The sequence below is a fragment of the Schistocerca cancellata genome, chromosome 7, assembly GCF_023864275.1.
Source record: "Schistocerca cancellata isolate TAMUIC-IGC-003103 chromosome 7, iqSchCanc2.1, whole genome shotgun sequence".
NCBI lineage: Eukaryota > Metazoa > Arthropoda > Insecta > Orthoptera > Acrididae > Schistocerca > Schistocerca cancellata.
This window is the reverse complement of record NC_064632.1, coordinates 483,257,027-483,273,387: the sequence shown is the minus strand read 5'-3', so window position 1 is coordinate 483,273,387 and position 16,361 is coordinate 483,257,027. Positions and strand designations below refer to the sequence as shown.

General features: G+C 39.6%; 1 protein-coding gene across 4 annotated transcripts in view; it reads right to left on the bottom strand.

Moving 5' to 3' along the window:
• Positions 1–448: 448 nt before the first annotated feature.
• Positions 449–16,361, bottom strand: part of LOC126092197 (cuticle protein 64-like) — a 147,540-nt gene continuing 131,627 nt past the window's right edge. For 3 of the 4 annotated variants that reach the window (XM_049907686.1, XM_049907687.1, XM_049907685.1), the window contains exon 2: positions 449–746. In XM_049907686.1, coding sequence (XP_049763643.1) covers positions 525–746 — 222 coding nt within the window. In that variant the 3' untranslated portion in view covers positions 449–524. Of the gene's footprint in view, positions 747–7,183; positions 7,227–16,361 lie in introns of those variants that run through there. The other variant, XM_049907684.1, reaches the window with a different exon arrangement.

Below are 16,361 nucleotides of genomic sequence, written 5' to 3'. Positions count from 1 at the left end.
CATGTCACAGTTCGATGTAGCAGTCACATGGCGATCCAGTAAAAGTAAAAAAGGTAAGGCACAGTTTTGGGTTATTTCAGATAACGACTGAGGGCCAGGGCGACGACACCTTCTATGTTTCGTCGAAATAATCAGAAAATCACTTTTAAGAAGCAGCAATTAAATTTGTATGCAAAGATTGAGAAAGAGAATAAATTTCAAAGGGCAGATTTCATTTGTTATTATTAAGCAAGAGATAGAAATCCTAAGGAAAGGTTTCATAGGCTATTGTAGAAGGGAAAGTTGCGTAACAAAAAAAAAAAAAAAAAGGATATAGAGGAGACGGGAAGGTTTCAATGTTGATGGCACTCTCTTTCTCTGTAGAATCCATAGGTGATGTAAAATCATGATACTAAGATGTAGTTAGGTACCCTGGTGTTTTAAGGCAGAAAATTAAGAAGAAACTCAATATGTTAAACCACAAAAAGGAGTTTTAATGAGGCAACAAAGATACACAGCACAAGGAGGTTAGAGAGGAAGGCGCTTCAACCATGCACCAGCCTTCCGTGGACACCGCCAAGGTAGCCATATCCGTAGCCGACGGCAGCGGGGGCGGCGACAACTGCAGGGGCAGCAGCGACCACAGCGGGGGCGGCGACGGCGGGGGCGGCCAGCAGTCCGGCCCCCAGGCCGAGGTATCCACGCTTCTCTCGCTGCAGCTCCTGCTGGCAGGACACTACCGCCACACACGCCACCAGCACGACCACCTGCAAAAGGCGACACGACGCGGCTGTCACTCGTTGACACCACCAACAACATACTCAATCTTTGCGGTCTCAGCAGTTCCACGATGTTAGTGTTTGTTTTTTTTTTTAACGTCCCGTCGACAACGAGGTCATTAGAGACGGAGCACAAGCTCGGGTTAGGGAAGGATGGGGAAGGAAATCGGCCGTGCCCTTTCAAAGGAATCATCCCGGCATTTGCCTGAAACGATTTAGGGAAATCACGGAAAACCTAAATCGGAATGGCTTGAGACGGGATTGAACCGTCGTCCTCCCGAATGCGAGTCCAGTGTGCCAGTTCCACGAAAAGATATCAATTTTCCAGGTGGCATCACGCACTATTCGAATGGGTTAGAGAGGGTTCCATCTGTTAATGTGTGACGCTAAGCAGCACTCATGAGTGCCAGGAGCCTCATGACAGTTTGGACAGCGACTCCAAGATCACGAAGGAATAACATACGCTAGGGTTTACTTGCTGTTGTTGCACATAGAGAATTAGCAATAGTTGCACGAGACTGAATTATCAGAATTTGATAGAAGGGATGGCAAAATGGATCATGCATCTACGAGGGGACTTAAAAAAGTGTGTGCAGTATCGTAGCTTGTCAATACTGCAGGTGCCTCCAAAATTCATGTTCGCTCCAGGTGCGGCGCTTTGAACATCGCTGCCAGTGAAGAACCTCCAGGACAGACATGACGGCGTTATTAGCAGTGACCACCTGGAGACCAGTTCTCTGCTTCAACTTGTAGTTCCGTGCTTCTTGTGAGAGTTTCGTGTTGATAGTTGGTGCCGAAAATTACTCCAAGTTGTCGATAGCTCTGCCGGCAAACATTTAGTCCATACAGGGTGGTCCATTGATTGTGACCGGGCCAAATATCCCACGAAATAAGCGTCAAACGAAAAACTACAAAGAACGAAACTCGGCTAGCGTGAAGGGGGAAACCAGATGGCGCTATGGTTGGTCCGCTAGATGGCGCTGCCGTAGGTCAAACGCATATCAACTGCGTTTATTTAAATAAGATCCCCATTTTCTATTACATATTCGTGTAGTACATAAAAAAATATTAATGTTTTAGTTGGACCACTTTTTTCGCTTTGTGATAGATGGTGCTCCAATAGTTATAAACATATGGCTCACAATTTTAGACGAACAGTTGGTAACAGGTAGGTTTTTTAAATTAAAATACAGAACGTACGTACGTTTGATCATTTTATTTCGGTTGTTCCAATGTGATACATGCACCTTTGTGAACGTCTCATTTCTGAGAACGCATTCTGTTACAGCGTGATTACCTGTAAATACCACAGTAATGCAATAAATGCTCAAAATGATGTCCGTCAACCTCAACGCATTTGGCAATACGTGTAACGACATTCCTGTCAACAGCGAGTAGTTCGCCTTCCGTAATGTTAGCACATGCATTGACAATGCGCTGACGCATGTTGTCGGGCGTTGTCGGTGGATCACGATAGCAAATATCTTCCCCACAAAAAGGAATTGGTAAACGGTCCATTTTAACACGGGTAATGTATTACGTAGCAAATAGCGTCCGTACTGGGGGAATGTTACATGATACCACGTACTTGTACTTTGTGACTATTACAGCACCATCTGGCACAAAGCGAAAAAAGTGGTCCAACTAAAACATTCATATTTATTTACATACTACACCAATATGTAATAAAAATGGAGGTTCCTACTTTAAAAAAACGCAGTTGATATCTGTTTGACTAATGGCAGTACCATTCTTGTTGGCAATACATCTAAATTCTACACAGATTTCATCTAGATCTACATCCATACTCCGGAAGCCACCTGACGGTGTGTGGCGGAGGGTATCTTGAGTACCTATATCGGTTCTCCCTTCTATTACAGTCTCGTATTGTTCGTGGAAAGAAAGATGGTCGGTATGCCTCTGTGTGGGCTCTAACCTCTCTGATTTTATCCTCATGGTCTCTTCGCGCGATATACGTAGGGGGGAGCAATATACTGCTTGACTCCTAGGTGGAGGTATGTTCTCGAAACTTGAACAAAAGCCCGTACCGAGCTACTGAGCGTCTCTCTTGCAGAGTCTTACACCGGAGTTTATCTGTCATCTCCGTAACGCTTTCGCAATCACTAAATGATCCTGTAACGAAGCGCGCTGCTCTCCGCTGGATCTTCTCTATCTCTTCTATCAACCCTATCTGATACGGACCCCACACGGGTGAGCAGTATTCAAGTAGTGGGCGAACAAGTGTACTGTAGCCTACTTCCTTTGTTTTCGGACAGCATTTCCTTAGGATTCTTCTTATGAATCTCAGTCTGGCTTCTGCTTTACCGACGATTAATTTTATATGGTCATTCCATTTTAAATCACTCCTAATGCTTAATACCAGATAATTTAAGGAATTAACTGCTTCCAGTTGCTGACTGCTATATTGTAGCTAAATGATAAAGGATCTTTCTGTCTGTGTATTCACAGCACATTACAGTATTCTACATTGAGATTCAATTGCCATTCGCTGCACGATGCGTCAATTCGTTGCAGATCCTCCTGCATTTCAGTACAATTTTCCATAGTTACAACCTCTCGATATATTACAGCATCATTCGCAAAAAGCCTCAGTGAACTTCCGATGTTATCCTCAAGGTCATTTATATATACTGTGAATAGCAACGGTCCTACGACAGTTCCCTGCGGCACACCTGAAATCACTCTTACAGCGTAATTCTACCGATATATGGACCAGAAGTCATCGCGAAACAGTGGCAACAGTTTGACCAAGACTTCACAGACGTAGTTGAAGCTGATCGGGAAACCAGGCCATCGACATCAAGCACAGTTCACAATGTAGAGGAAACAGAGGGACTGATTCTTAACAATCGCAAATTTTCCAACGGAAATAACCTCCATAAAGCGGTTGACCACTGAGGATTTCTGTCGTCCAGGGATTGAAGTACTGGTAGTATATTCCGAACGTTGTTCACAGACTTGGTGACTACGATGAAGTATAATGTCATTTGACTCTGCATCTCTGAAGTGTATCACAGCTTTAAATGAAAGTTGCTTGATTTTCTGAAACAAGGGAGGGGGAGGAAAGAAAAGGGGGTAGGTGGCAAATCATGACTGCCAGCCGCAAAGGACATTGCAGTATTGTAGTGGCGAAAGTTGGAACATTTTGCTTGATTAGGACTCGGAAGTTCCGCTACCCTAAGAACGTTTCTTTAGCTGTCTCAGCTGATGCGACACACCACGCATCCGACCCAAATTTTCGTCTTAGCGCTCGCTGCACTGCCATCCATTACACCTCCCACTTCCAAATTCTTGATTCCCGGCGGGGTTCGAACGATACTTGTACATCCCCACCGAAACATATGTCGAAGAGAAGTCGCGCTCCATTATATTAATGTAAACGAGTGCTATCTGTTTTGTCGGACGTGTTCGACTGAACAGACGACACGCAGTTACATTAATAAATGTTACATGGGCTGCCAGAAGCCACTCGTATTCAGTTGAGCCAATTATGGAAACATAGAAACCTAATTATTGCTGAAAATTAATTTGAAATCCTCTATTCCTGACAGTGCATATGCTTATGCCTGAAAAGGAAGACAATGAATAGGTGCCAATCAAGCCTCTGGTAGAGACACCTGCAAGCAACAAAAACTCACTAGTCATTTGTATTGCAGAGTTCCTCTGCAAACGATTGTTTCCTGTCACTAGCTACTGACACATATATTTCCAGTATTAGTCCTTTCTGTAAACGGATATGAGATGGCATGTGGCTGCTTGAGTATGTGAGTAGTGAAATAACATTCAAGCCCTGAGATTGGATCGACCACACTTGCATGGACGTAACTTGAAATTTTGCTCTGAGTTTCATGCTTCCATTGTTTCATTTAGGTCTTATATGTAAGATAATCTAAAATATTTCATGGATCCTCCAATATTTTATTTGGTTCTAGGAGACTTCTAGATGTGTAAAGAGTGTCGAGTCCTGAGAATGTCCCGGTCATCACAGAGTTACAGGGACGATATTCCATCGATTAAGGAAAAATCTAACAGAGGCAACGGAAAATAGCGAAACGAAGGACTATGTGATCGTTCCGGGTATTTTAGCCACAGGTACAATGAGGAACTGCAAATCGTTCAATCCAATCTACTGCCGTAGTCTGTCTAAGTGAAGGGCGTCAGTTAGCAATATTTTCACAAATCATTGTGAGAATGGAATCCTAAAGTGACTCAGATACATAATGTTGCACGCATGTAAGTTTTAAATATGTAACAGACACGGAGTCACAGTCCATTCCCATATAACAATTTCCGAAGTGCATATATTCTATAGTGCATTTAAACTAGATTCATCTTGCTGTTATAAAGTACACTTGTGTATTTTTAGTTGCACTGATACGTTTGTGGATTCTAACTCGAGTAAGAGATGAATTCTACGCTAGAGCTTTCGAATGCATTCTTGTATAGGGACATTAACAGTGAAATCCTGTAATTTATGGGAAAGATAGCCATCCAGTCTTGAATTTGTTCAGTATTTCACTATTCACTCGTAAGTTCTTCGCTATCACTGTTTACTGTGCAGGATGAAAATTGACTCTAGTGGTTTCAAATACGTGGTTGCTACTCGTTCTTAAATTTTCTATGCAGTTTACTCCTTTCTTCTGTTGGGCAAGTTAACTCAGGCGCCACTGTTTGATCACGAGTCTTGGTAATGTTCGGATTCTTGAAACTGGTGGGAGCATATTCTATTGTTGGCAGTTTGATAAGAATGTTCTGCAGCATTTCAACGTTCAGGTTTTGTGTAGCCTCATATCAAGAGGCGAAACGCTATACGTTTTTCAATTATTTTTTGTTAGAACAGAGAGAGTATCAGATCTCACAAGAGTGTAGCTTCTACTTGGATAAGCATGCCATGCGCACATTCATACATCTGAATAGAGGTTATCAAGTGAGATAACACGGAGTCGATTATAAATTCCAACTTCATATCGTGTCACACATACAGAAGCTGCACAACGCGTCTAACAAACTTGTCATGAACCGAAAGGGAAAAAGCAATTCTCCTAGGGAATCTGCTGAAACCCCATGCACTGGATATGAGTGTCTGGGACAAAATCAAGTCTGATTTATGTAGCAGCGTAATTATTGCCAACGTTACTTGCTGCTGAGTATTTGCCATGCTTCTGCATTAAAGTCAGCGAAGAACTGATGGTGGATCAGATGAAACATAGACGATCGTCAATGACACTTATTTTTTGCAGTAAAGTAACTTCTCATTAATTTAAAATACGTTACTCGTCCTAGTCTGGAGACTAACAATATCATATAGCGTACCTTATACGTTTAGCTAAAGTACTGAAATATATCTAACATCATTATTAGCTTTAAGAAAAAATGACGGGGGCAGGTACAGACGTCTGGTCAGGATTGTGTATACTTTTTTCATATTGTATGTAGATAACGACGAAATAATAACTAAGCTACAAGGCCTAGAAACGGTAGAGCAAATAGACACTATGTCAGCCATGGTACAGCTTTCTGATAAGTAATGGCAAGATCGGTTATCCAACGTAATTAAGTCACATTATTTTGCTGGGAGAGAACTAGAATTTTGTAAGTGTCCACGAAATATGTTTCCTTTTCTGTTGGTCGGTTATCTTCCCTGCTGGATTAAACGGACATACAGAGAATACACAAATAAATGTAGGCGGCTCATCTGGGTTTTGTTAACACAGCATGGAAACCTCCTTTACCATAAATGATCACCTTCTCAAGATGGTAGGTTTAGAATTAGTAATGCTTCGCAGTAACATTTCCTGTCACTATTTTTATGGCCCATCTTATACGATCAGTTGATGAACGTGTTAGTTGCTGCTTTACACATATCGGATAGTGACGACGAGAGTGTAACTAGAATAATTCAGGCTTGTGCAGACATGTTCAGATGTTGAAATGTGTGCGAATTCCTAGGGGACCAAACTGCTGAGGTCATCGGTCCCTAGACTTACACACTACTTAAACTAACTTATACTACACACACCCGTGAACGAGGGAGGACTCGAACCTCCGGCGGGAGGGGCCGTGAAATCCGTGACATGACGCCTCAAACCGCGCTACCACTCCGCGCGGCGTCCAGACGTGTAGTGACGGTATCTATTGCTAAATATCCGCCAGGTAATGTATCATACAGAGAAATATTACACATCTGGTTGCGGATTCCAGATGTAGATGAGAAAGGCAGGGACGCTCATACACGATCCATCCGCGACAGTAAGGTCATCGTAACAACTCAGTCAACATAATTGGTGTCGGCAAGCATTGTAGTACATTACTCAAATTCTCAAGTGATTTGGATCTGTGGACGATACACATTTAGATCGATGTGCTGATTATGTTTTAATATCAAGAAGAAGACAGCTACTTACCAAGAACTTCATGTTGCTGTGTGGATAAGGTTGTTGCTGTGGGAGCAGACTGTACTTGCAGACCGCGGGCACCTGTCTTTTATATCGTACTGCAACGTGGGCGGCGGTCAGTGTCACAGTGGGCGGCCTTCTGCTGCAGCACTGTCCACTCCTAGAACTGGTCTACTTCTAGGTCGCCTGTGTCAGCCAGTGTCGGTCGGAGGCGTGGTTCTTTCACTCAGGAGAAAGGTTTGTTCCTGTACTAAAGTTTGTAGCCGTTGTAGCCTTGTCACAGAAGACAAGTTTTATCCAATTTGCAAAAGAAGCGATTTATTCCAACTAATAAAGCGAACATGTGGTTTCAAGGCAAATCATGTCAGACTATATCTCTTATATATAAAATTACTTTACCAAAAGAGAAATAAATTACGTAATTAGTAATAACCGTGTTAAATGAAAAATACTTCATGCAGTGAGATAATAATAACCTGTAAGGGAATATGTACATATTAATAAGTTTTTACAAAATGCCAGTCGATATCATTGCAGGTCATCGAGCAGATGTCTCTACAGCTTGCCGAGAACAAATACGTAGTCTTCTTAAAACTGCGGTGTAAAATCTTTACGATAACATTTTCTTGTAAAATGACCAACCTCGCTTAGCTATTAATTTTTTATTATCTTGTCCAGCAATATAGTTTCGACGTAACGTTCACCTTCTCACAAAACTTTTTAAATTTGTATAATTTATAGTGAATGTGTGGCCTTCAATGCTGACATGAGCTGGTATAAGTAACATTCTGTTCACAACAATCGAAATCTTTTATCAATTTGGCGTAATAATATTACGAAAAATATCAAATTCACAGTGTTAAAAAGAAGAGTCGAATGTTTTGAGTGTCGGTTATTCACAGTGACGTAAGGAAAACGTGTCCAGTAAACGTGGTACCGGAAAGGCATACTTCCGGGATGTGAGCTATTCATATGAGGGAGTGAAAAATATTTGGTTGCGGATACGAACAGTCATTTGCAATGACGCCAACAGTGTCGGCTCTGTGCTTCTATGTCTTCCTATACAGCAGGATCCTGTGTGGTTTCTTTCCAGATGAGTGGTTCTAGGTATTATGTAGTATGAGACTTGTTAGTGACTGCTGTTGTCTGGCAAGCTACTCGCAACTATAGGTGTGTATTATAGTGCACTACTGCCGGCCGAAGTGGCCGAGCGGTTCTAGGCGTTTCAGTCTGGAACCGCGCGACCGCTACGGTCGCAGGTTCGAATCCTGCCTCGGGCATGGATATGTGTGATGTCCTTAGGTTAGTTAGGTTTAAGTAGTTCTAAGTTCTAGAGGACTGATGACCTCAGATGTTAAGTCCCATAGTGCTCAGAGCCATTTGAACCATAGTGCACTACTATTTACACCAGTGACTTGAATGTTATGTTTACTGTTACTGTGCTGTATTAAGTACCAGTTGTTAGGTATGTTTTCTTTTCTGTTTTGTACTAATTTTTAGTGATTAAGTACGAGTTGTTCAATATGTTTTCTTTTCTGTTTTGTACTACTTTTTAGTGATGGCCGCATTCTACACAACAAGAGATTTTCCGAAACTGATTTCTACTTTTATTCGGCAAATAGAAGTAATGTACAATCCCGGCCCTCATTACTGAAAGATTTCCACTTCACAGACAACTATGTATTTAACGCTATTTTGTCGAAATTCGACATGTTAAGAAACGTGGCTGTTGTACTTAAGGTTTATAATTTATATAAAAAACAGCTACCAGCCAAATGTATGGTTTAAAAAGGTTTATTATCTTCAGACCATGACCGGTTTCGGATTTTTCTTTACAAATCCATCTTCAGATGGCAGATTACAAGCATTCTTAGTTGGACCTAGTTTTGTTTATGTTATTCATTTGCTGCACTGGGAAAGAAAAGAAATATTTTTGTTGTCATATCGGTAATGGTATTTTTACGAAAGGTTTACTTCTTTTACAAGATCTAATTGCTCAGAGATGGTTTTTATAAACATTAGTAAACTTGCAGGTTAGTGTACTTACGAGCTGTGTAGTTCTGCCTGACGGAATATTCGTGCGTTTATGTTTTCGAACGCAAGCTTGGTACACTTTTCAATATGCACTATGTGAGTGCTATTCCAGTCAATGGACGTAACTTTCAACCTCATCATCTTAATTACACACGCAGCACACAAGAATAACGTTTACAAAACGTGGCCCAGCTTCACATTACAAACGAGAACAATATCTGCAAAGAGCTTACATTCATAACGATGTTAACTTACAGATGCTGTATAGTCGATACGGGTACAGTAAAATATCACTTTGCTATTGTATGTAATTAATCTAAAATGGAATATATAAAATTACATACAAATAAGATTACAAACATTATATGTAGTACAGAGTTACTGTGTGTTACTAATTAGTTGTTACTTTAGTAGGAGATAAATTGTAATACATGACATAATATGCAATGCACATGTTTTCATTATGCAATTTTTCAATGACATATCAACAGTTTTTGGGGCCTGTATACGGAATGTGTTTGATGGAATATTGGGCTTAAGTTATTTTAAAAAATGTAAAAGCTTCTTCAAAGTTATTTAAGAAGGAGGTGTTAACTGACTCTGTCTGTTCATTCAAAATGAGATCAGGGAACCTGTTTTTATGTATATGAATCTCAATCTCCTCTAGGAGATTCAATGTGAAACCTTTGTCTTTGAGGTGTAATATCTGCAGGTTGTTTTCTATATTCTCAACTGTATGATTGTTTTCTGCAAGGTGGGTAGCAAAAGCAGATTTGCTTAGGTTTTTCAGACATAGGGCATCAAGGTGTTCCTTGAATCTTGTTTCAAAAGCTCTACCTGTTTGGCCTATGTAGAATTTAGGACAGTTGTTACACTTTAGTTTATAAATTCCAGATCTTTTATGGGATATTCTATTGTGAGGGAGTGAGTGTATGACTCTTTGTTGGAGTTTGTTATTGGTAGAGAAACTAATTTTGACATTCTTCTTCTTGAATAAGTTGGAAATTTTATATGAAAGTGGGCCTGTATATGGTAGGGCTACATATTTTACTGATTTTTTTGTCTTTCATAGTTATTGTGGCTGTTGCTTGTTGCAAAGACTTATTGCTAGCAATTTTTACTTTAGTTTTTTGAGAGAGTGTGTCTATGATTGAAGCATCATAGCCATTATTTTGGGCAATTGATTTGATTATGTTGATTTCTTTGTGCTGTTCAGTGGGGGCGAGGGGGACTTTATGCATACAATGTAGCATTGACCGGAAATTAGCCATCTTATGTTGGTTCGGGTGGCAGGATGTGTTACTGATGGTAACATCTGTGGTTGTTGGCTTGCGAAAGATACCAAAATGGTGTTTGTTATTTATGTTTGATATTCTGAGATCCAGAAAATTGATGCTATTATTTATTTCATGCTCCACTGTAAATTTGATGTTGTTACCATCAAAAAGTAATGAGTGTCATCTACATATCTCTTGTAATAAATTATTTTACTGTTCATTTGGTTATTGGATGAGAAGTACTTTTGCTCAAGATGGTTAACGTAAATATCGGCTAATAATCCAGCAAGACTGCTACCCATTGCAAGGCCATCATTTTGTTTATAGACTTTATTATTGAAGGTGAAGTAATTATTAGACAAAATGAGTGTGAGGATCTCTATTAACTCATATACTTCTGGTAGATTGATCTTTTTGTGTTTTAAAAGGTTACTTTTTATTACATTAATTGTTTCATCTACTGGGATGTTAGTGTATAGGTTTACAATATCTAGTGAGGCAAATCTAGCTGTTGGTGGTATGTGGATGTCTTTGATATGTTCTATAAGGTCCATTGTGTTTTTAACTGTATAACTATGTTCAAACGTGTAGTAAGTGGTAAGGAGATCCTTCTATTTTCTGCTTATGTAGAATGCTGGGCAGTTTCTTGAGTTCACAACAGGGCGTATGGGGGAATTTCCTTTGTGGATCTTAGGCTGTGACCGAAGTTTCGGTGCAGTTGGATTCATGGTAATGCAGTCCCAAATTTCATATTTATTTAAAAGGGATTCAAAACTGTTGAGTAATTTACGAAGTTTAGCTTGAAATTTTGCTGTGGGGTCTGATTCTAGTTCTGTGAAGTTATTGGACTGAAAAAATTCAAGAGTTTTTTCAATGTATTCTGATTCATACAAAACAACAACTGAATTTCCTTTATCAGCCTTTACCATGAGAGCTTTGTTAGCAGTAAGTTTATCATTGATATCTTTAAGAATTTTTTGTTCATTATTAATTATATTATTTTTTGAAAGCATGTGTTTAGTGATGAGTTTGTTGGCTTTATATGCCAACGCATTTTTCTCATTAGACTTAAGTTTGGCAGTGTCACATGTCAGTTTTGTAGCTGCTATTGGGTCTTTTATGTTCTTATTAGTTAATCTTGGGGCAATATTATGCCTGATGCCTTTATCTAAGAGGTTACGTTCATTGGGATTGAAAGAAATATCTGTTGTGTTTACCAGTCTGTTATAAAATATGTGCTTCTGCTGTTCACCATTGTTAAGTGGTTCCTTTAGTTTTAGTTGAATGAGGGATTTTAACTTCTTCTTGTGCCTAGAGGAGATTTGTTGTTGTTCTCTGCTAAGAGCATGATTAATATGGTGTGTTACATATATGAACTGTAGAGGTGTGAGACTATTTCCTAATTGTAAATGCATCTTGTACATAAATTTATTCAGCTTATCTTTCTTCTTATATTGTAAATTGATTTCTGTTTTTATCCAAATAGTTTCACATTTTACTTTAGCAAGCTTAGCAGCTTTTGTTTGACTATTGACCTTAACTTTAACTTAAGCCCAATATTCCATCAAACACATTCAGTATACAGGCCCCAAAAACTGTTTATATGTCATTGAAAAATTGCATAATGAAAACATGTGCATTGCATATTATGTCATGTATTACAATTTACCTCCTACTAAAGTAACAACTAATTAGTAACACACAGTAACTCTGTACTACATATAATGTTTGTAATCTTATTTGTATGTAATTTTATTTATTCCGTTTTAGATTGATTACATACAACAGCAAAGTGATATTTTACTGTACCCATATCGACTATACAGCATCTGTAAGTTAACATCGTTATGACTGTAAGCTCTTTGCAGATATTGTTCTCGTTTGTAATGTGAAGCTGGGCCACGTTTTGTAAACGTTATTCGTGTGTGCTGCGTGTGTAATTAAGATGATGAGGTTGAAAGTGACGTCCATTGACTGGAATAGCACTCACATAGTGCATATTGAAAAGTGTACCAAGCTTGCGTTCGAAAACATAAACGCACGAATATTCCGTCAGGCAGAACTACACAGCTCGTAAGTACACTAACCTGCAAGTTTACTAATGTTTATAAAAACCATCTCTGAGCAATTAGATCTTGTAAAAGAAGTAAACCTTTCGTAAAAATACCATTACCGATATGACAACAAAAATATTTCTTTTCTTTCCCAGTGCAGCAAATGAATAACATAAACAAAACTAGGTCCAACTAAGAATGCTTGTAATCTGCCATCTGAAGAAGGATTTGTAAAGAAAAATCCGAAACCGGTCATAGTCTGAAGATAATAAACCTTTTTAAACCATACATGTGGCTGGTTGCTGTTTTTTATATAAATTATAAACCATGTATTTAGTTTTGCGGGATATTTGTTAAGGTTTTACGAGCACAGGTTTTCTGGCTCCTCAAGACGCAAACAATGGAAGTCTTCTCAGTGAGCACCTCTGAAACTCCTCAGACGGTTGTCGGAAAATTACCGTGTGAGAAAACTCGAACCACGCAATTTACTGCAGACTTTATAATGGCCGGACTAATTTGTACACAGGGTAACGAGATAGTGAAATACATCAAAACATCTTAATAACCCTGCGAACTGAGCGCCTTCACAACGACTGTACTTATTTCCGCAACCAAATGTCAGCATCTCCTGTGAGTGAATGCTTATATATCAGCATGAAAGTACTTCCGAACTTACGTGTAGCGGACTTTTTTTTCTTTTTACGATGAGTATTACCACCTCTCAGAATTGTTTACGCATTTTTTAACCTCTGTATATTACCTTAACAGTGGATGCCATTTTATTTGCTTCAGAAACAAAGAACTTACATTTTTCCCATTTTTATATTCATTTTTCTCACCAAAAGGCTGCGTTAAAGCTGACTGAAGCAAAACTCGTAAGGCTCTTTCGCGATTAGAAATATGTCGTTTCTCTCCAGATAGGAATCTTGAGTGAATAGGCTGTTCAATTCGGCTAATAGGTGGATACCATCGTGAGGTAAGCCTATTTATTATCTTGATTACCACTGAAATTGGAGGTCGTTAGTGTTGCTAGCGGGAAAGGTGCAACCAGTACAGTTTTTCATCCTAAAAATCATAGATTTTTGTCGTAGACATGTGACAAATGATGATTTTCAGATATCTGTAATCACTGTCAAAGTTAATTTTTATATAAGTTACTTTTGTCAGTTATCAGTAGCTGTCAGGTATCGCACAAATCTTTAAAACTACATTATATATACAGAAAGGTATGTCTGCATGTAGTGTTCTTTTCTGCTTTGTATATTATGGTACTTAACACTGCAACTATTGAGAAATAGCAGGGATTTACGAGGGGCTTTCAGTAAGTAATGCAACACTTTTTTCTCTCTGCCATTTTCGGATGAAAAAAAAATGCGATATTTGGTGTTGGACATCGTGGAGTATTCCCATTTCAGTCCCTATATTGCAATGAAGTTTGTAGGGAAGTAGCTTACTCACGCCGTATAAAATTCGCATCAGTCTTTCCATTGTGTGCCAGCCTAGTCCGCTGTAACTAGCTCTGACGTCATAAATGTTGCGCAATACTTTTAAAATCAAGTAAATAACCTGAAACGTTTCTGGCATGTCAGGAGTAATACTAAATCAATATGTGTTGAGTGTCAGTTCAATAACTTTAACCATTTTCAAAATTTGGACGTTTTTCTGTAAAAATCATTGGCGCAACAGAAAAGAGCTAGAGACTTAAAATTTATATTTAGATTCCTTTTTCATAATAATTTAATAGAAACAGTACTTTGGATCTCACAAATTTAAATTGTTGTTGAAATTCATGATTTTCTGGTTTTTGTCTTAAAAATTAAGGAAGCAAGATAGATTAAGTAGGCTAATAAATAAGGCTAGGATGTTTATATTTAAGTAGAATGGAGATACGCTATAATCATAAAGATGTGAGAAGTTTCAATTGAATAACTATAAAACTATAGCGATAGCGTATATCCAGAGGGCAAGTTCAGAGCTCGTCTACTGCGTGTAGTGTAATTAAATTAATTCTCTCGCCCAAAATATTTTACTTATCCACGTCAGATTTTTATTATGATAACTTACCTTTGTGCTGAATGAAAATTTAAATCGAGAGCTTCATCGGCCATCAGCAAAGGAAGCGATGATTTATTCAATAACTTGAAGTGGTGCATTACTAGCCCAGCGGCTAGTTGGGAGAGCGGAATTGATCAGGCGTTCCCTTAGCCGTCCGCACCGCGGCTTTATATATAAGGACGCTGCGCGAGAGAGGAAGGCCCCAGTTCTCTCCAGACGCAGATTAGCACACCATCTGTGCCGGGAGTCGCGTTGCGTCGGTATCATTGCTATAAACAGCCTCGGATGCCGTACTAAGCTACTCGGGATACGCGTAACCATGAAATCGTTTTCGAGTGAAGTGTTAATTCGGGGATGACTTTAATGATCTGTCTTCAGTTTGCGTATGTCGTATTTTCACGTGCCGTCGCGGGATAGACATTCTACCATTATTTAGCGTGGCGTTTGATGAACATTATCATCAAATTATGGCGAGCATTCACTTATACATTTAATTTGAACAGTTATAGTTATATCAGCGCATTAGACTCTGAACTGCTCTGGTAGTTGGATTGTGGGGATCCTTTTTTTTTTTTTTATCTGTGACTTTCAGAATATATCGAACGGTTTTTTTCACGATCGTTTTTGATTATGAATCCCAAACAATCTCCTAATTCCTCAGAGCTATAAGCTATAGCTACAAGCGTATTTCTCGGATGAAGTGGGCACTAGGAAATCTAATTACAGGCTTCACGTTTTGCTAATCACTTTCTGGTTGCCAATATTGTAGTTAGAGAGCCAGTGTTGAGAACGGCAAAAGACAGCATAAATAATAGGAACAAATATAATAAACCAATTGATTCCACCTGCCGCCCCACAAGTTCCTTTAGGTAGCGGAGCTGTACGTAGCCTTCAAAATGACGTCTTTATGGAAGTGCGTTCCAAGTAGAAGCCTGTCACTGAGTTCCTTGAGCGGGGAATCAGAGCTTCAAAGATACACATAGTCGCTTGCAGGATATCTAAATTGTCCTGTCAGTGAACAAAAACGCGGTGAGTCGTTGGGTGAGGTGTCTGTCATCATCGCAACGAGGTCATGCAGACCTGTCCGATCTCCTGCGTGTCGGCCGGCAGCACGCAGCCTCAGGAAACTGGAAAAAAAAAGAAAAACCGACTTCAGAGTGTTCGTCGCCACGGAGAAGCAAACTAACTTCTCCTTCTACGTGAAAAAGTAAGACCACACTCAAGTCAGCCCATCGAGAGATGCTCAGAAAACTTCATTTGACTGTTCTCCCTCATCCACTCTACAGCCCAGATCTCGTACCCTCCGAATTCCGTCTGTTTGGCCCAATAAATGATGGCCGGCCGGTGTGACCGAGCGGTTTTAGGCGCTTCAGTCTGGAACCGCGCGACCGCTTTGGTCGCAGGTTCGAATCCTGCCTCGGGCATGGATGTGTGTGATGTCCTCAGATAAGTTAGGTCTAAGTAGTTCTAAATTCTGGGGGACTGATGACCTCTGATGTTAAGTCCCATATTTACAGCGATTTTTAGTTTTCAATGCTCGAATGTTATTGTTCAGATGGTTCAAATAGCTCTCAACACTGTGGGACTTAACAGCTGAGGTCATCACTCCCATAGAACTGAGAACTACTTTTATGACAGCCGGATTCGTTGAACTGGCGTTAAGTTATTCATATGTCAGTATCCCTATGGCCAGCTATAGTGCGCTAATGTGAAAGTGTACTTAATTGTTTTGAAAAGGATACCTTGAACGATTTTAATTTTTCAAGT